The following is a 22,159-nucleotide window of genomic DNA, read 5'->3' on the forward strand; positions in this document are numbered from 1 at the left end:
ACTTAACTACCTGTACCACCATTTCCAAACCCACAAATTGAAGTAGATCAACCCACTTACGATGTTGAGGTACAACACTTCCAAACATCTCCTCTTGAGATCATTGGTATTTACCCTACCTCAGGAAGAGTATTGCAAAAAAGAGATTATATTGATATCATTGAAGGACCACATCCAGAAGAAGAAGAATCAAAAGAGAAGACCATAGAACCATGGGCTACGATTGATGAAGAGAAGACATCAAAATTGGAGAGTGAGAAAGCTCCCTCATGGTTACGGTTAGACTCAGTCTCGTCAATCCTCTGTCAAAATCAAATTCACCAAGGAAACTTCATCAAATAATGTTGGATAATCCAAGCAGGATATCACACCAATTTTGAAAAACAAATCCAATTTTCTTGTTGCGGGAAGAACACAGGTAAAGTCAGAGTAGCTGGAAGACGAAGACTGTGTAAAGCTTCTAATGATGATATTACTTTGAGTTCTCATTGTTTGGTGTCTAATGAATCGACAACTAGTGAAAAAGATGATGGTGGTTATTCTGAAGGAAGCAATGCAGGATGCCAAGGGTTTAGCATTAAACAGAGACAGGATAAGATATCTTCGAAAAATGATTTGGATGAAATAAATTCAAGGCTTGGTTCTCTAAGCATCAAAAGTTCCAAACGTGTAGAACACTCCATAACTACAGAGTTAGATAATGCAGAGCCGCGGAAAACTCTCAAAAACAAGATTTTAGATGCTTCGAATTATTTCAAGGATGGTTCAAATAGTATATGCGATGAAGAATCAGCAGGTGATGAGGAATATACAGGGCATGTCGAGGATCGTGAGGATGGAGTTGATACCCTAGTCCACAGCTCGGATGCTCCAGAATTTGAGAATGCTTTGTCTGCTCTGTCTTCAACGTCTGTTAAGGTTGGCGATGGTGAAGAGGATTCTGCTGAATCTTCAAGGTGCACTGAATTGCATACTGGAAATGATAACAGGGATCACAATCAAGTTGATTTCTTCTTCTGTGGATGAAGATAATTCCGGGTTTTCTGAAGATGAGAACAGTTCATTAGATTCTGCAGAATCAGTAAAAGTGCAATTGAAAAAGCATGCTCTTACTACTAAGGAAAATCATGCACAAAATGTGTATGAATATGAAGATGTGAGTAGCAACTCAGCGGAAGAGGTCGCTTTAGAAGAATCAAAAGCAATTACACCCACAGAAGGCAAACAAACGTATAGACTTCCTGGCAAAATAGCAATCACTTTGTACCCGCATCAATGTGAAGGTATCAAATGGCTCTGGGATCTTCACTGTAAATCCAGAGGAGGCATTTTAGGTGATGACATGGGGTCGGGCAAAACAATGCAGTTATCTTCTTTCTTGGCAGGACTTTTTATCTCATGCCTTATCAAGCGTGCATTGATTGTAGCACCAAAAACTGTCCTTCCTAATTGGATGAAAAGAGTTTTCTATTGTTGGCTTCTCAAGAAACGTTGGGGATTTTTCTGGGAGTCCATGAAGCACACGTGAGTATGCTCTTCAACATGTTCTTCAGACTGGAGGTATACTTCTAACAACATATGATGTTGTTCAAAATAATTGGAAAGAAATTAGAGGGGATTATCATGGAAGAGATGGATATGGAGATACAAGTGAAGATATTGTTACATGGGATTATGTGATCTTGGATGAGGGACACATCATCAAAAATCCCAATACTCAACATGCCACAAGCCTTCGAGAGATTCCTAGTGCACATCGTATTATTGTCAATGGCACACCTATTCAAAACAACCTAAAGGAAATGTGGGCTTTATTTGACTTTTGTTGTCCAGAACTTCTTGGAGATAAAAAGGATTTTAAGGCAAGGTATGAGGATCTCATTTTGCATGCTAATGATAAGAGAGCAACTCAAACAAAATTTAAGGCAAACTATGTGTGGATTTGGGTGTGCGGCGCATAGAGCACATGGCGCGGCGCACATGGGCCACGCTGCGCGTTGGGCACAGATTCACCGTGCATTTTTCCTCTGGCGCGGCGCATTCAGGACGAGCGGTGCACTGGGACTGCTGCACGGCGCACACAGCCCAGAAGCCTAAGAATTGCCCAGTTTCACTCCAATTGCCCAAAAACGCGTGAATTTGTTGTATGCCAGTTTTCTGTGACTGAGAACAAGGAGGGGAATATAGCGCATGCTCGTGCCGCTATCGAGGCTGCAGCTGATAATGGCGCTTAGCTTGTAGTGTTGCCGAAGACATGGAATGATCCATATTCAAATGTTATTTTTCCAATATATGCTGAAGACATAGATGCAGGTGGAAGTGCATCTCCTTCAAAATCCATGCTTTCTGAAGTTGCTCGTAGCAAAGGGATCACAATAGTTGGTGGATCAATTTCGGAAAGCATTGGTGATCACCTCTAGAACACATGTTGTGTATTTGGAAAAGATGGAGAACTGAAAGTTAAGCACAGAAAGATACATCTTTTGACATTGAGCAATCATCATCACCGTGGGCGTTGCCATTTGTTGGATGCGGCGTTCTGCCCCTTCTAGTTCTGCAAATTTGGAGATGTGTTACTTTGAAGAGTCTCTCTTGAAGGTGAGCGAGAAAGAGATATATGGGATCACAGAAGGATACAGCGAGAGAAATATCATCGGCAATGGTGCCTCGAGCACTGTGTACAAAGGGCAGCTTGTTAATGGGATGACAGTGGCAATCAAGAAGCTCAAATTTGAATTAGAAGCAGAGGCCCAACGTTGTTTTATGGCAGAGTGCAAGACACTGGGTAAAATCAGGCATTAGAACCTTGTGGAAATTATGGGTGTAATTTCCAATTGGGATGTCAAAATCCTTATACTCCAATTCATGCCCAATGGTAGTTTAGACATGCATTTGCACGGGAACTCTACTCAGCTCGACTGGGCGACCAAGCTCAGAATTGCTATGGCCATTGCAGAGGCACTGGCGTATTTACATGAAGAATGTGGAATCAGGGAGATTGTCCATTGTGATATTAAGCCTAGCAATATTCTTCTAGATGAAAAATTTGAGGCGCACATCAATGATTTTGGAATTGCACGGTTAATCGATCCAGAGCTTCGCAGTAGCACTCTTTCAACCACGCTGAGAGGCTCCATAGGTTACATAGCACCTGAATTTGCGTACAGCCAAAAGGTTTCAGCGAAAGGCGATGTTTACAGTCATGGAGTCGTGCTGCTTGAAATGGTTACCAGAAGATCTCCCAACACTTTCAATAATGAATATGTTAATGTTGGTTTAAATGAAAGTGAAGCCCAGAGCTCAAGTTCCAAGTCAAGTTCGTTGATTGAATGGGTGGGTAGTTTGTATCCGGAGAGACTGATGTACGATGCAGTCGATGATGCTCTCAAAGTCAATGCCACACCACTCACCACCCACCAAATTGATTCAGTTGTTAAACTCGCTCTTAGCTGCACTCACCTCACTCCTCACAGACGCCCTTCCATGAGGGAAACCTTGTCAACTTTGATGGAAATCTGCCATTACACTGCCACAGCACCATACAGCTAAGATATACAGCAAAGCTCTCAAGAATAAGGAGTTGATGTGACCAGATGGTTCCAGGCACTGGTGAAATCATTAAGAGAGGACGAATTGGTGTACCTCAGAGCTCAGTTTAAGCTCCTGCAACCTGATAACGATGCCAGGGTTTCTCTAGAAAATTTTAAATCAGCTCTAATGAGAAATTCAACAGATGCCATGAAAGAATCCAAGGTTCTAGATATACTAAATTTGATGGATCTGTCGCTAATTATAAAAATTGGTTTCAAACGGCAAAAGAGAAGGTGAAAGGTGAAAAGCCCAATCAAATGAAGAATACCTGCGGCAGCTGAAAAATAGGAAACAATGGTCTATTTCTGTCTTCAGTTACAATTTCAAGGGATTCACACCTACAACTGTCACTTTTCAGATCCGAGTAAAAATGTAACGCTGTTCCTTTTAGTGATGGATGGCTTTTCATCTTCAGTTAGTAATGATTAAAGCCTCCCATATTCTGAGTCGATTCATTTTTTTTGATATAGTGAGTCTATTTATTGTATTGAAGGTCATAGGGTAAAGGGTTCTGAGTTCTGAGAAAAAGTGTGGGAAGAAAAAACCCAGCACTATCACTGTACAGTTTTGACAGAGAAATAATTAAATGGTGCAGCTTTGATTTATAAGATCCTTGCGGTATGAGTTTTGGCAATGTGTTTTTCTCTCTGTTTCATATGTATCATGTGTTGTTTTGCAGTCCATTCACGATTGTTTACAGCTGAATACTTTCAAGTGAGGAAGGTAGAATTCAGTCATTGCTCTGCCTTGAAGAAGTGTTCAGTCTTTATGTGTTTTCTTCTGCCTGGAAAGGATTCATACATTAATGCCCTTTTTAGCATTCTTAAACAGTCTTTTCACCTCATTTAATTTCAATTCGATTGCTAAAATCTCATGCTTATCTCGCCTTATGAAATATCCTGTGCCTTTAGTTAAATCTCTGTTCATGCTGTCCTCATCCCATACAGCTCAGTAACTTAGTCATTAAATCAAATATCTCTCTTTCATATTCATTTTACTAGCCTAAATCAGTTCCTGTTTTAAGTCATCTCACACCCTATTGCTCATTTTATTGAGATTGACTGGAGAGAGCCCTCTCCTATCCTCGTAGGGCTAGCTACGAGGCTGAGCTTGGTATGTTGCCTCGAGTTTTGCCTTCTTTCAGCCTGAGGCAGATTCGAGCGCTAACATAGTGGCGACCATACTGGGGACGAAATGGTTTGCTTGAAGATTGTTTTGCCCCAGTACATATCTCAAGTTCAGATCTGATGGTTGATGGTGAACAATGATCAGACATAATAAGACGGCTAAAATCATTCACCTGGCGACTCCTTTCACTGAAGAATCCAGCAACCAATGCTTCATGGTGACTCCACTGCAGAGGGATCAGTAGCTTTGACATTTTCAAGATGGATCGGATTGCAAGAAGATATGCTCCCATGAGCCGAGATCACATCCCAGGTTTTCCAAATAAAATTCCCAAGGTAGATTGGTCAAAGAATTTGCCTGTGTTCAGAAATATGGAAGGTAATGATGCTGCACTTCATCTGGTGAAATTTCATATTCATGTGCACAGATTAAAGATCAATTTTCCTGAGGACTGTTTGATGAAAATGTTTATGGCTACTTTGGAAGATGAAGCACGATCTTGGTATGAAAGCTTGCCACCAGCTTCCATTTATTGTCTAAAGGATTTTCATTCAATATTCTTTGAGGAATATAAAGAATCTTATCCATCATTAAATTTAGTTCAGGATTGTTGCAAGCACGCTTATGGTTTTATTGAGAACCTTGAAAAATACTATGAGGATGATAATTTTACGGACGAAGAAATCATGGAAGCATTGTATGAAAATTTGTTTCAGTAGCCTACAAAAATCTTAGAGGAAACTTTGCAGCAAGATCAAAATCAGCAGGTTAAAGATTTCCATGTGACTGAAAATGATGAAAAAAGAAGTACTATTTTGGATCTGGTTGAAATAAATGAGGATACGCAGGAATATGATGTTCCAATCTCTGAAAAAGATGATGATAAACTAGATCGAGAGATAGATTGTGATGAGGGAAAACATGTTGTTCCGGATCTCATAGAAGAGAATTGCATTGTTGAGGCTGCCTCAAATGAAGAAGACAGAGTTACAAGCCTAACTGCCCTCATCCCATCAGAACACAGCTTTCCTACCAAGGTCATCCAGTCAGCTCATGAACAGCAAGATGACTTACAGTACATTCACACCACAGAAGATCAAAACATGCAGGATTTCCATTCAGATTCTTCTTCATATGTTTCATATGTTGAAATGTTTTTCCAAAAAGATATCTGCTCATCTACCTGTTCGGAGTTTTTTGAAGCCCAGGAGCAGATTTTTACTGAAGTACATTTTGAAGAGAGATCAGAAGCAGGTGAAAAGGACACCTTGTTCTTTCAGCAGGAGGTGGCAATGGCAATTCTTCATGCTTTAAGATCCTCTGGCAAGTTTGTTGCAGCCAGCAGTGATGGTGATTATTGGAGTGTTCAGTGATGAAGGAGATCATGGTAAATTGGCTTTTTGGAGACCCAGTTACAAGCATCTACCGTTGACCAGAAGATATGATAGGAAGAATCAGTCAAGAAGCCATCTTCTTGATTGGTTGCATTGGAATTTTGATATAGTTTGAGGATATATTGTCTTGTAAGAAACACAGGTGGCCATGTACCGCCACCTAGCTTTAAGTTTTAAGTTCAGGTCTTAGTGTTTTTAAGTACAGTTTGTCGAGTCAAGTTTCAGTCAATAAATCGAGTCATGTTGGTTTGTCGAAGTAAGGGACTCCATAGCCCAATGGACGAAGGCGCTGTCTAGCTCTTCCAAAGATCTGTTGTTCTTGGCACCTCCACGGAGCGGAAGCTGCCATCCCAATTGGAGCTAATTTTAGACTTAGTCTCGTCAATCCTCTATCAAAATCAAATTCACCAAGGAAACTTCATCAAAATAATGTTGGATAATCCAAGCAGGTTATCACACCAATTTTGAAAAACAAATCCAATTTTCTTGTTGCAGGAAGAACACAGGTAAAGTCAGAGTAGCTGGAAGACGAAGACTGTGTAAAGAGTCCAACGATGATATTACTTTGAGTTCTCATTGTTTGGTGTCTAATGAATCGGCAACTAGTGAAAAAGATGATGGTGGTTATTCTGAAGGAAGCAATGCAGGATGCCAAGGGTTTAGCATTAAACAGAGACAGGATAAGATATCTTCGAAAAATTATTTGGATGAAATAAATTCAAGGCTTGGTTCTCTAAGCATCAAAAGTTCCAAACGTGTAGAACACTCCATAACTATAGAGTTAGATAATGCAGAGCCGCGGAAAAATCTCAAAAAAAAGATTTTAGATGCTTCGAATTATTTCAAGGATGGTTCAAACAGTATATGTGATGAAGAATCAGCAGGTGATGAGGAATATACAGGGCATGTCGAGGATCGTGAGGATGGAGTTGATACCCTAGTCCACAGCTCGGATGCTCCAGAATTTGAGAATGCTTTGTCTGCTCTGTCTTCAACGTCTGTTAAGGTTGGCGATGGCGAAGAGGATTCTGCTGAATCTTCAAGGTGCACTGAATTGCATACTGGAAATGATAACAGGGATCACAATCAAGCTATTACTTTTCGATTTCTTCTTCTATGGATGAAGATAATTCCGGGTTTTCTGAAGATGAGAACAGTTCATTAGATTCTGCAGAATCAGTAAAAGTGCAATTGAAAAAGCATGCTCTTACTACTAAGGAAAATCATGCACAAAATGTGTATGAATATGAAGATGTGAGTAGCAACTCAGCGGAAGAGGTCGCTTTAGAAGAATCAAAAGCAATTACATCCACACAAGGCAAACAAACGTATAGACTTCCTGGCAAAATAGCAACCACTTTGTACCCACATCAACGTGAAGGTATCAAATGGCTCTGGGATCTTCACTGTAAATCCAGAGGAGGCATTTTAGGTGATGACATGGGGCTGGGCAAAACAATGCAGTTATCTTCTTTCTTGGCAGGACTTTTTACCTCATGCCTTATCAAGCGTGCATTGATTGTAGCACCAAAAACTATCCTTCCTAATTGGATGAAAGAGTTTTCTATTGTTGGCTTCTCAAGAAAAGTTGGGGATTTTTCTGGGAGTCCAGGAAGCACACGTGAGTATGCTCTTCAACATGTTCTTCAGACTGGAGGTATACTTCTAACAACATATGATGTTGTTCGAAATAATTGGAAAGCAATTAGAGGGGATTATCATGGAAGAGATGGATATGGAGATACAAGTGAAGATATTGTTACATGGGATTATGTGATCTTGGATGAGGGACACATCATCAAAAATCCCAATACTCAATGTGCCACAAGCCTTCGAGAGATTCCTAGTGCACATCGTATTATTGTCAGTGGCACACCTATTCAAAACAACCTAAAGGAAATGTGGGCTTTATTTGACTTTTGTTGTCCAGAACTTCTTGGAGATAAAAAGGATTTTAAGGCAAGGTATGAGGATCTCATTTTGCATGCTAATGATAAGAGAGCAACTCAAACAAAATTTAAGGCAAACTGTGTGTGGATTTGGGTGCGTGGCGCACATGGGCCACGCAGCTCATTGGGCGTAGATTCACCATGCATTTTTCCTCTGGCGCGGCGCATTCATGACGCACGGCGCACTGGGAGTGCTGCACGGCGCACACAACCCGAAAGCCTGAGAATTGCCCAGATTCACTCCAATTTCCCAAAAACGTGTGAATTCGCTGTATGGCAGTTGTCTGTAACGGAGAACAAGGAGGGGAATATAGTGCATGCTCGTGCCACTATCGAGGCTGCAGCTGATAATGGCGCTCAGCTTGTAGTGTTTCCGGAGAAATGGAATGATCCATATTCAAATGCTAGTTTTCCAATATATGCTAAAGACATAGATGCAGGTGGAAGTGCATCTCCTTCAACATCCATGCTTTCTGAAGTTGCTCGTAGCAAAGGGATCACAATAGTTGGTGGATCAATTTCGGAACGCAGTGGTGATCGCCTCTAAAACACATGTTGTGTATTTGGAAAAGATGGAGAACTAAAAGTTAAACACAGAAAGATACATCTTTTGACATTGAGCGATCATCATCACCGTGGGGGTTGCCATTTGTTGGATGCGGCGTTCTGCCCCTTCTGGTTCTGCAAATTTGGAGATGTGTTACTTTGAAGAGTCTCTCTTGAAGGTGAGCGAGAAAGAGATATATGGGATCACAGAAGGATACAACAAGAGAAATATCATCGGCAGTGGTGCCTCAAGCACTGTGTACAAAGGGCAGCTTGTTAATGGGATGACAGTGGCAATCAAGAAGCTCAAAGTTGAATTAGAAGCAGAGGCCCAACGTTGTTTTATGGCAAAGTGCAAGACACTGGGTAAAATTAGGCATCGAAACCTTGTGGAAATTATGGGTGTAATTTCCAATTGGGATGTCAAAATCCTTATACTCCAATTCATGCCCAATTGTAGTTTAGACATGCATTTGCACGGGAACTCTACTCAGCTCGACTAGGCGACCAGGCTCAGAATTGCTATGGCCATTGCAGAGGCACTGGCGTATTTACATGAAGAATGTGGAATCGGGGAGATTGTCCACTGTGATATTAAGCCCAGCAATATTCTTCTAGATGAACAATTTGAGGCGCACATCAATGATTTTGGAATTGCACGGTTAATCGATCCAGAGCTTCGCGGCAGCACGCTTTCAACCATGCCGAGAGGCTCCATAGGTTACATCGCACCTGAATTTGTGTACAACCAAAAGGTTTCAGCGAAAAGGTGATGTTTACAATCATGGAGTCGTGCTGCTTGAAATGGTTACCAAAAGATCTCCCAACACTTTCAATAATGAATATGTTAATGTTGGTTTAAATGAAAGTGAAGCCCAGAGCTCAAGTTCCAAGTCAAGTTCATTGATTGAATGGGTGGGTAGTTTGTATCCAGAGAGACTAATGTACGATGCAGTCGATGATGCTCTCAAAGTCAATGCCACACCACTCACCACCCACCAAATTGATTCGGTTGTTAAACTCGCTCTTAGCTGCACTCACCTCACTCCTCACAGACACCCTTCCATGAGGGAAACCTTGTCAACTTTGATGGAAATCTACCATTACACTGCCACAGCACCATACAGCTAAGATATACAGCAAAGCTCTCAAGAATAAGGAGTTGATGTGACCAGATGGTTCCAGGCACTGGTGAAATCATTAAGAGAGGACGAATTGGTGTACCTCAGAGCTCAGTTTAAGCTCCTGCAACCTAATAACGATGCCAGGGTTTCTTTAGAAAATTTTAAATCAGCTCTAATGAGAAATTCGACAGATGCCATGAAAGAATCCAAGGTTCCAAATATACTAAATTTGATGGATCTGTCGCTAATTATAAAAATTGGTTTCAAATGGCAAAAGAGAAGGTGAAAGGTGAAAAGCGCAATCAAATGAAGAATACCTGCGGCAGCCGAAAAATAGGAAACGATGGTCTATTTCTGTCTTCAGTTACAATTTCAATGGATTCACACCTACAGCTGTCACTTTTCAGATCCGAGTAAAAATGTAACGTTGTTCCTTTTAGTGATGGATGGCTTTTCATCTTTAATTAGTAAGGATTAAAGCCTCCCATATTCTGAGTCGATTCATTTGTTTTGATATAGTGAGTCTATTTATTGTATTGAAGGTCATAGGGTAAAGGGTTCTGTGTTCTGAGAAGAAGTGTAGGAAGAAAAAACCTAGCACTATCACTGTACAGTTTTGACGGAGAAATAATTAAATGGTGCAACTCTGATTTATAAGATCCTTCCAGTATGAGTTTTGGAAATGTGTTTTTCTCTCTGTTTCATATGTATCATGTGTTGTTTTGCAGTCCATTCACGATTGTTTACAGCTGAATACTTTCAAGTGAGAAAGGTAGAATTCAGTCATTGCTCTGCCTTGAGGAAGTTTTCAGTCTTTATGTGTTTTCTTCTGCCTAGAAAGGATTCATACATTAATGCCCTTTTCAACGTTCTTAAACAGTCTTTTCGCCTCATTTAATTTCAATTCGATTGCTAAAATCTCATTCTTATCTCGCCTTATGAAATATCCTGTGCCTTTAGTTAAATCTCTGTTCATGCTATCCTCGTCCCATACATCTCAGCAACTTAGTCATTAAATCAAATATCTCTCTTTCAAATTCATTTTACTAGCCTAAATCAATTCCCGTTTTAATTCATCTAGCACCCTATTTCTCATTTTATCGAGATTGACTGGAGAGAGCCCTCTCCTGTCCTCGTAGGGCTAGCTACGAGGCTGAGCTTGGTTTGATGTTGCCTTGAGTTTTGCCTTCTTTCAGCCTGAGGCAGATTCGAGCGCTAACAGTTACTATCAAATCCTTCATGTATTCAAGAGATCAACCAGCAAAAAGAGGAACACTTGAAGGTCATGGTAGAAGAAGACATATAAGATGATCCAAATCAGCAAGTAGACCAAAGACATCACAACTATATTGAAATATGGTTCTAGAAAGTCACTAAGTTGCAATAATACTCTCTTCTTCAATTGTGCTTGTATTCATCAAGTCAAAGCATTTCATCACTCAAATCTAGGTACATGTCAAGGCATACATTTCAAGCCTCCACATCATTTTGTCTGTCATCTTGATGTGCACATGGCTCAATTGGAAGTATTGCTATACTTGAAAGTGATTTTTTTTTTTCAAGTAGGGTAGGGTAACAAATAAAAAAATGAAAAAAAAAATAAAAATTCTCAGGTGAAAACCTCCTTTGAGGCGCATCAGATTGGCTCATTGATTGAAAACCTCATTTTGAGGCACCTAGGTAGTCCTACTAGTTGAAAACCTCCTTGAGGTGGCTAGTAGGCCTAGAAGAAGAAAAAAGAGGAAAAAAAAAAAAACCTTTACTGCATGTATCTCTCTCATGAATTCATGTACTCTCCAACATCTACAAGCAACAAGAACAAGTCGGTACCAGAAGGAAAATTAGTCAAGCCTAATCAAAAGAAGTCAAATTTTGACCTTCTCCTACTTTGCCCAAATGATCCAACAAGGCCAAGGCCATTCCAATCCATCACCCTCATCTATTTTCACCTTCCACCCATCATTATCAAGCTTCTACCATTCAGTTTGCTTTCTATCCTAAAATACTACAGGATGCTCTGTTTTCCTACAGGATACAAAAATACATAGAGAAGAAATTTATTTTTGTCATAACTTGAAAAACATGCATCCATTTTCCAAGTTGTTTCAGGGGGATATGCATATGGATGATGGTAACATGCTCAAGAAATTTCAGCAAATTTCAATAAATGGTTTCCAAGAATTTGGCCTCCATCAACTTAATCCATTTTTTCATTTTCTCAATATTTGTGCATCCATTTAAAAAGTTGTTTCATGGGGAGATGCACACGGATGATGGTAACATGTCCAAGAAATTTCAGAAAATTCCAATGCACAATTTCCAATAAAATGGCCTCCATCACCTTCAGCTATTTTTAGTGTTTCTCAAGAAACGTGTATCCATTGACCAAACTTTTTTTATGGGGAGGTGCATAATGATGATGGCAACATGCTCAAAAAGTTTCAATGCAATCCAGTCTACCATTTTGGAGATATAGACAAAACGTCATTGTCCTATAAACCTAAAGGATATAGAACAACACCTACAAGATTAACAAGGAGCAGTTTTAAAGGAAATCCAAAGGTCAAAGAAGCTCCTCCAGAGCTTAGCAACAACATAAGAATCATCAACATCACCATCAAAACCTACAGATTAACATCAACTCAACAGCAACACGCATGTCTCTCCAACAACCATCAGGTAGGTATAGGTATGCAATATTCTTGACCTCTTCTATTGAGCATATTATAGTTAGAAATTTGTTGTCAATGCATGAGAGATGAGGTTTTATAAGCTAAGGATTGGTCAGTAGTCTCAGCCGCCTTCAGCTAGTTAATTGAAATTCACTCCTTCACTCATGCAATATTGAAAAGTCAAGTTATGAAGGGTGATCATTTCAAGGAATGAGGACAGCAATTAAAAGAAGAAATTTTTGCAAAGGCCAAGGTCACCACAACACTCCAAGCCTTCCATCCACTTCATACTCACCATCTATTCATCATTCATCCATCCCATTTCATTCTTGAAAAAGAAAAACAAAGAGAGCATCCTCTCCATTTTCATCAAATTTCCATTTGCAGGTCAGCAGGAAGGACGGTCAAGAAGCTGAGGAGGATAAAAAAGAGACCCCTGTCACTCAAATTTTTATTTTACCACTCATTACAATTCATTCCTCCACCATTTCTGTTATTTTTTCCACTCCTTTCCTTCAGTTTACAAAGGGACTGTGTTTTCTACACGATGATCCTGTAGGAATTACAGTGACCCAAAAATCCTATAAGAGGTAATCCTAAGGCAAATAAATGGTGGAACAAGGTAGCAGAAGGTTGATAAGGATATGGAAGACCTTTCTAAAAAAAAAAAAATCACGAACTCATCTTGAATAAGGACAATAATGTAGGCTTTAACCCCATATAGAAATTACCTGCACACGAATTCTAAAACACATAAAATAAACAATGCGAGAGCATAACACATAAAACACATATTCACAGAGTTTTTCCCATTGTATCCCAAAATCGGGACTACCAGCTTGATTTTTCATTATGTTCATTTCAATGTTACAATACATATTTATACATGTCAAAGCATCCAATACCATGGATCGAAAACCATCACGTCCAAAACCATGTGCAAAAATCATGCACAAAACCATAGGTAGGTCCATCCAACCTAACTTAGTGTCTAAAACCAAAATTTTCTAGGGTTCTGCCCTGGACCTCATAGAGTGGGGTTACCTACACCCCTCAAACCCCCTCTTACTCCCGCCATTATGCAATCAGCGCAACGAAGGGGGGGCTCCACCCCCATCCTAACCCCCCATTAACTATGTGGGCTAGTCGTGGAAAGAATATAACACAACCCAACATTCTACCACTTGTTGTTTTCTTTCCACAGGGGGGCACAAGGAGCTTAGTCATTTATCTAGCCCTGCAATGCCCATTTTTTCTCTACACCAAGATAACTTCTCAAAGCTCACAGATTTTGTCAACGCATCTGCAGTATTCTTCAAAATGTCCACCTTTATCAGCAACACCTTTTTGTCTTCTATCATATCCCTCACAAAGTGATACTGAACATCAATTCACTTTGCCTTTGAATGGTAATCAGGGTCCTTTGCCAAGAAAATTTCACTTTAGCTATCACAGTCTATCCTTATAGCTCCCTATACTAACCCCATACTTGAACACAATCTCTGCAACCAAACTGCTTCCTTGCTTGCATGAGTGGCTGCCATGTATTTTGCCTCTGTAGTTGATAGTGCCACTACATATTGTTTCTTACTCATCCAACTAACTACACCTCCAAATAGGTTAAATACATACCCACTTGTAGATCCTCTCTAATCCAAATCTTTAGCCCATTCCGCATCAACAAAGCCACGGATATCCAAAACTCTATCCAATCCTGGTCTTCCTTGGTAGCACAAACCATAATCACTAGTGCCACGCAAATACCTGAAAACCTGCTTCACAAATTTCTAGTGCTCCTTCCTTGGTTTTGACATAAACCTACTCAATACTCCAACTGCATGTGTAATGTCTGGTCTAGTACAGACCATCGCATACATCAGGCTACGACCTGCACTTACATATGGAACACGGGACATATCCTCTTCCTCTTCTTGTGTCTTGGGACACTGTTCAGCATATAACTTTACACCTACAAGAATAGGAACCTTCACCGGTTTACTATCCTGCATATTAAACCTCTGTAATATTGTCTCGACATACTTTCTCTGGTTTAACCAGATCTTCCTCTTGGCCCGATCTCTTTTAATTTCCATGCCCAAAATATAGTTTGCAGCACCAAGATCTTTCATGTCGAATTTGGAGGACAATTGGGTCTTCAATTCCTGGATAATTTCTTTGTCATTTCCAACCAGCAACATATCATCCACATATAAAACCAGATAAATAACACGACCACCAATTAATTTAAAATACACACAGTGATCTTCTTTGCTTCTGGTGAAACCAAGTCCCTGTATAAATATATCAAATTTCTGATACCACATCCTTGGTGACTGTTTTAACCCATACAAATACTTCTTTAACTTGCATACCAGATCTTTCTTACCCTTCACCGCAAAGCCTTCAGTTTGCTTCCTGTAGATCTCCTCTTCTAGATCCCCATGAATAAATGTTGTCTTCACATCCATCTATTCCACCTCAAATCTAAAGCAGCAGCAACAAATAAAAGTAATCTAATAGAAGCTACCTTGGCAATAGGAGAAAAAATATCACCAAAATCAATTCCCGTCACCTAGGAATAACCTTTTTCTACCAACCGAGCTTTGTATTTCTCCACCTTTCCTTTTGCATTTGTCTTCTTCTTGAACACCCATTTGCTACCAATGGGTTTCCTTCCAGCCAGCAACTCCACCAGATCCCAAGCCTCATTTTTGTGCAAATATGCCATTTCATCAACCATGGCCTCTTTCCAGAGTTTTCCATCCTCTGAATCTACTGCTTCCTTCACAATTTTGGGATCATCATCAGTAATAGATAAAGAAAAATTTGAACAGAAAGCAGATGGACTATACCTTTCTGGCTGCATTCCTTCTCGAATTGATCTTCTCACACCCGATTTTGTGGCTCTTCATCTTCTGATTCCTCCTTTGTTGTAGAGTCTGATTCTTCCTTCTTAAGATCAAACTTTATCTTCTCAGGTTCCTTTGGTTGGAATTCATGTTTAATAACATCTTTCACCTCTCTTAGTTGTACACAACCTTCCTTGTTACTGGGTTCCAAAGCTTATAACCCTTTAAACCATCCTTATACCCAATAAAGATGCACTTTTCAGATTTACTATCCAACTTGATTCGTTTGTCCTTTGGAACATGTACATATGCATCACATCCAAATACCCTCAGATGTGAAAGAGAGGGTTTCTTACCAATCCATACCTCTTGTGGAGTCTTATCCTCCAATGTTGATGAAGGTGATCTATTGACCAAGTAACATGCTATCTCCACCACCTCTTCCCATAATTCCTATCCTAACCCAGCACCATTGAGCATGCTTCTTGCCCTTTCCATCAATGTCTTGTTCATTCTTTCTGCAAATCCATTTTGCTGAGGTGTATATGGAGTAGTCTTCTGCCGTGCTATACCACACTTTTTACAAAATTATTCAAATTCTTTACTGCAAAACTGTCCACTTTTATTTGTTTCGCCTTCTTACCACTATACGGGAAACTCACCCGATTCTACTTCCCATATACACAATTTTCACGAAAATCAAAATCCAGAGATCTATTACTCATACATTCTACCATATCTTTACCATGAAGTATTCGTAGGCCCTTCTCTCCAATATGTTCAAGCCTTTGATGCCACAACATGGTCTTCTCTCAGAGACCACTAGATTTTCTGCTCCACTTTCAGGAACCATAGAACTGTTGCACCCATCAACAATGGTGCTACCTTGTAGCTTGTACAGAGTTCCAATCCGAACTCCCCTCATCAATACCAGTGCACCCTGAACCATCTTGTAGGTATCCTTCTCAACATTGTTTTTACACTTGCATCATCGAGCTTGCTTACAAAAATCATATTTCTAGCCAATGCAGGAATATCTAGAACACCCAAAAGTGTTGTAACCCTTGCACCTTGCAACTTCAACTTTACTTTTATGTGACCAACGATTCTAGCCTTCCTATCATCCCCTAAGAAGAAATCAACACCATCGTATTTCTCATACTTGTAGAACCATTCTCTATGGGGAGTGAAGTGAAAGGATGCACCTGAGTCAATCAACCATGCCTCATGATCTACATGGGTGCTTGAAGAAGCCAAGTACACATCCCCACCTTCATCTGAGGTGGTTTTCACCTCTGTAGAAGGAGCATCATTAGATCCCTTTCCTTTATCAAGAGATTTAGATTTACAGTCCCTTTTGTAGTGCCCTTCCTTTCCGCATTTCCAGCACACCACCTTTACAGGTTTTCCTAGAGATTTAGATCTCTCTCTAGATTTAGATCTTCCACTCAATGACTTATTTTTGTTTATGTTCTGGGATCCTCGTACAGATAAGGCATCACCATTCTGGCTCTCCATATTTTTCATCTCATCTCCTCTGTTAGCAAGGATAAGACAATTTCATCAAACTGCAAGGCAGTCGCATTGCTACCTATTACAATAACCAGACTATCCAACAAATTTGTTAGAGAACACAACAAACTGATGCACTTATCTTCATCTGAAATTTTGATATCAATAGACGATAACTAACTTACCATAGTATGAAACACATTCAGATGCTCTAGCACCGAGTCTCCATCTTTCATCCTCAGGTTATATATCTTTTTCCATAGGAACAATTTATTCACCAGAGACTTAGATTGGTACAAAGTCCCTAACTTGTCCCACAAAGCCTTCGCCGTAGCTTCCCCTAATACATTCAACAACACTAAATCTAAGACACACAATCGTATTGTGCTCTTTTCCTTCCGATCCAACTTCTTCCATTCTTCATAAGACACTCCCGTTGGTTTAGTACCTGGATCTACTCCGATCCACTGATCTTTATCCACCAACAGATCCTCCATCTTGAGTTTCCACAACTCAAAACTCTGACCATTAAATTTCTTGATCTCTATCTTTCCACTACTCGCCATCTTCATTTACCACTAGAATCGATCTCGCAGATCTCCCACTAAGCAGGCTCTACCACAGGCCCGAGCGAAAACCCTCAGCAACAAAGGCATCCCCTTGAAGCCAAAATAGCTCTGATACCAAATGTAGGTCTTAACCCCATACAGAAATTACCTGCATATGAAGTCTAAAACACAAAAAATAAATAATGCGAGAGATTATAACACATAAAACACATAGACACAGAGATTTTGCCACTATATCCCAAAACCAGGACTACCAGCTTGATTTTTCATTATGTTCCTTTCAATGTTACAATACATATTTATATGTGCCGAAGCATCCAATACCATGGACCGAAAACCATTGCATCTAAAACCATGGATTGAAAACCATTGCGTCCAAAACCATGTGCGAAAATTATGCACAAAATCATAGGTAGGTCTGCCCAACCTAACATAGGGTCCAAAACCAAAATTTTCCAAGGTGCTAGCCTGGACCCCATACAGTGGGTTTGCCTGCACCCCTCAAACCCCCTGTGATTCCCCCCATTACACAATCGGCACAATAACCCCCCAATTAATTATGTGGGCTAGTCATGAAAAGAATATAACATGACCCAACAAAGAAAGCAAGCTAATGGTCTCAAGAAACAATGATTTTTCTTTGAACAAATATGTTTTTGACCTTTTCCTTGCAGATATTATAGCCAATATTCTTAATGCACAAGAGAGAGGCCACAAGAGCCATGGATGAGGCACAATGAGGTCACTAAGTTGCTTAGAGGTTGAGCAACACTTTCAGCAGGGGGTATGATGGGCCTCTAAATTAGACATAAATTGAGGCCCATGCCTCTAAATTAAAACATAAATTAAGGCCTATGACCATCCTTCAGGACATTAAACCTCTATTTTTGAATTAGATAATTTATTTTTAACTTTAATACATTCATTAGGAAGGTTTATGAATAATTGAATATTTGTGCCTAATATTATTGATTTTTTGTGGAATATTATGAGAATATTGGGCAGATTATGAAGAGTTGGAGGAGGAGATCATTTAGGGACTTGTTCCCTAATACTGGAGGATTAATAATAAATAATAAGTCAACAAGATATTATGGAATTATAGCACAAATTGTGGAACTCCAACAATTATCTAGGAATGTGTTCCACTAATCAAGGGAGCAGATCCACCAATCAAGGGAGAAGATTCGCTAATCAAGGGATTTTGATGGGGAAAGCTTCCTCCATCCATGGGGAATGATTATTAATCATTTTTTATAAGTACCAAGTTGAATTTTCCTCTAGGGAATGATTGAGAAAATCTAGGAATGTGTTTCCTCCCATTTAATGCAAATTCCTAGTATTGGGGACCAGATCCACTAATCAAGGGATTTTGGTGGTGAAAGCTTCCTCCATTCATGGGGAATGATTCATAATCATTTTGTATAAGTACCAAGTCTAATTTTCCTCTAGGGGGAGATTTTTCATTAGTTTTATCATGGAGAGAGCTTGTATTCTTGCAGCTCCATTGTATTTTCTTGCAGGGATGTAATTTGATTAATGAAAATAATGAATATTGGTGTCATGTCCAACTTCTAAATCATGTTCTCATCCATAGGTCTCTAATTTTATTTGGGCTTGGCCATCCCAGAAACCTGATAGCCCTTTTGTATCATTTTCTTTCCTTCTTTTCATTGCTTATTCACATGCATCTCTAGTTTTTATTCATTTCTATTTCTGCATTTAGTATTAACAATTTCTTGTTGTAGGATTGAGTTAAATGGTTGATGTAAGTTATTTTGCGGGATCACAAGAATTATTTCATCCTTGAAAAATCTTTGGAATTTCATAGTAATCATTGAGCTGCTTGGATTAGTCTTCTTATTCTCAAATCTAGATTACTGGACCTCCTTTTTAGCAAAGAACAGTAAAATTATGATATGTTTTAGAGCATGCTAAAAAGCTTCAATCGAGTTGGTTCCACTTGCATTAGATCAAAAAAACATTCTAGTTCATAACAAAATTACCCCATTACATTTACACTTGATTTGGTTAGGAATTTTTAGATTTACTAGCTCACTAGTTCTCGAATTTCTAGGTTTTCGACTAGTAATGTTTTTTTTTTTTTGTCCGCATGGGTTAACAAAGGTCTTTTTGAGTGATTCCACCTAAAATGGAAACCTAAGACATCCTAGTTAATACCAAAATTTGTCCCATCCAATTTGGATTTGATTTTCTTGGTCATTCGATGAATTATTGTAAATCTGTACATCCTGTAGGAAATTAGGGGATCCTGTAGGAAATCACTATAGCATCCTATAGGAAACCCTGTTTTGAGGAAAATTTGAGGAAAAGTCCTCTAGGAAGCTAGAAATGGGTCCCTACTTGTCTCCCAATCCTTATGACCATTCACCATCGTCTCCAATCCACCTGCCACATCACTAAAAGAGATTATCTTTCACACTCTCACATGAAAAATAAAAAGAGAAAAACAAATTTATTTTATTCATTTACATTCACAACAGTAGAAGGTTTGATGGTTTGAATCTGCATGCTTAGGATAGTAGGATTTCATACATGTTAACTTAGCATTATTTTGAAGCAAGGCCTCTTAGGAGTTAGTTAGAAAATGGTGTGTCTTAGCATTTGATTTCATTCTCTTTCCTTGTACTTTCTTTCTTACAATCTGTTAAGGTTCCATTTCGAACATTTCATTTTCTTCAATTAGTTTAGGATTTGAATTCAGTACATACACTCCATTACATTATGACAACAAAGGAAGGACACATTGTATGTTGCACATATAGTGCCGATACCTCTTAAGTTTGTACAAACACCAGGTTGATAATTAAAGTCGGTAGACTTGAGAGTTGCAACATTCTTGTTGCAATACCGAGGCTCATCACTTTTTGGCATCGTTTCTGGGGAGGAGTCAAAGTATGCATTGTTTTCTTCCCTAATTGATTCATTTATTTTTATTTTTTCCAAAATCAAAAAAATAATTGCATTAGGCATATTTGATTTCAAAAATAGGAAAATTGCATTGCATCAGTGTTTTCATTCAATCATAAAAACAAAAAAAATTCTCCCACACCAACCCACACCCCCAATTGATCACATGGTGCAGTAAGAGCCACATCACCATTCACTTTTGTAGGTATAAGAAGAAGATGACAAAGAATGTAGAATAAATGGATGGAGATGATGACAATGAGGAAGATCCTCTCGGATTTCTCATTCAAGATATTGATGGTAGTGTGCACATGAAGACCATCCCTCCCTCTTTTCTTCCAAAATTTCATGGTCTAAGGTGAGAGGATCCGGAAACCTTTCTCTTTGAATTTGAAATTGTTTGTAGATCTTATGGTTACTTATTAAAAAACTCAAAAACTAAGATTATTTGCAGCAACATTGAAGGACAAAGCTCTTAAATGGTTCATGAGTTTAGGGACTATTTCAATAAAATCATGGAATGATATGCAAAAGATATTTATAGAAAACTATAAAGATCATGATATTAAAGAATAAATATTTAGAATGAATCAAAGAGAAGATGAGAGCCTTGAGGATCTAATAGAGAGGTTTATGTACAATGTTAAGAGGGGAAAACTACATCATTTAGGATCCGACACACTAAAAACCCTCTTACTTATAACAATTAGGGATGAGTGTATTGATATCCTTAATATCATAAGTAGAGGTGATGTATATCAATTATCATTTGAAGAAATTTGTGAAACATGCAAACACATATCAAGAGGAAAGGCAAGAGTAAGTAAATCAGCATCAAGGTCGGTAAGTCAAGCTAAACTTGGAAATTTGTTTGATGATTTTAGAACATAAATTCTTAGCAATCTAACCAAACAAGTAGAAATTTTAAGAATACAAAATGAGCAAAAAGAATATGTTTGTGTTGTCCATGCAGAATCACATGATGTTAAATGTTGCTCCTCATTACCAAGGTTGAAGGAAGTTCACCAAGAGGAAAATGGAGCAAGTCAATTGTCAATGCAACAATGTTATATAGCTCCAAGAGGACCATGGAAGCCTATTTAGCCTGATATGATGCAAGAGCCTAAGTCACAATTTCAATCTTATGCACTTTCACCCCAAGTAATTGGAACACACCCTTTCCTTAGCAACATTGGCCATCTCAACCCCAAAACCAATCTTGGCAACAAAGTTGGAAAGGAACTTATGGAAGCCAACCACAATATACTCAGTATTTTCCTCAATATCCTCAATACCAAACTCCATGCTATCCTTACCATTGACCTCCACCACAACCACAACCTCATCCACATCCATCTCAAATATACACTCCCACTCAACTACCTGTACCACCATTTCCAAACCCACACATTGAATTAGCTCAGTCCACTTACAATGCTGAGGTACAACACTTCCAAACATCTCCTCTTGAGATCAATGGTATTCACTCTAGCTCGAGAAGAGTATCGCAAAAAAGAGATTATATTGATATCATTGAAGGACCACATCCAAAAGAACAAGACTCAAAAGAGAAGACCACAGAACCATGGGTTGTGATTGATGAAGAGCAGACATCAAAATCAGAGAGTGAGAAAGCTCCCTCATGGTTACCATCAAATCCTCCATGTATTCAAGAGATCACTCAACAAAAAGAGGAAGACTTGAAGGTCATGGTAGAAGAAGACATACAAGATGATCCAAATCAACAAGTGGACCAGAGACATCACAACTATATTGAAATATGGTTCCAGACAGTCACTAAGTTGCAACAATACTCTCTTCTTCAATTGTGCTTGTATTCATCAAAGTCAAAGCATTTGATCACTCAAATCCAGGTACATGTCAAAGCATACAT

The 22,159-nt window shown here is 39.1% G+C and overlaps 1 protein-coding gene across 1 annotated transcript; it reads left to right on the plus strand.

Moving 5' to 3' along the window:
* Positions 1 to 2,817: 2,817 nt before the first annotated feature.
* On the plus strand, positions 2,818 to 3,549 carry LOC149138884 (receptor-like serine/threonine-protein kinase At1g78530). Its single transcript, XM_089450521.1, has one exon. The coding sequence runs from the start codon at positions 2,818 to 2,820 to the stop codon at positions 3,547 to 3,549; it is 732 nt and encodes a 243-aa protein (XP_089306647.1).
* Positions 3,550 to 22,159: the final 18,610 nt, after the last annotated feature.

This window comes from Pinus tabuliformis, chromosome X (assembly GCF_031772625.1).
Source record: "Pinus tabuliformis cultivar Carrire ecotype Pingquan chromosome X, CPIR1, whole genome shotgun sequence".
Classification (NCBI taxonomy): domain Eukaryota; kingdom Viridiplantae; phylum Streptophyta; class Pinopsida; order Pinales; family Pinaceae; genus Pinus; species Pinus tabuliformis.

Bases quoted from the DNA above. Each gene is read 5' to 3' on its own strand.
- LOC149138884 (XM_089450521.1), top strand. From the start codon at position 2,818: ATGGGTGTAATTTCCAATTGGGATGTCAAAATCCTTATACTCCAATTC.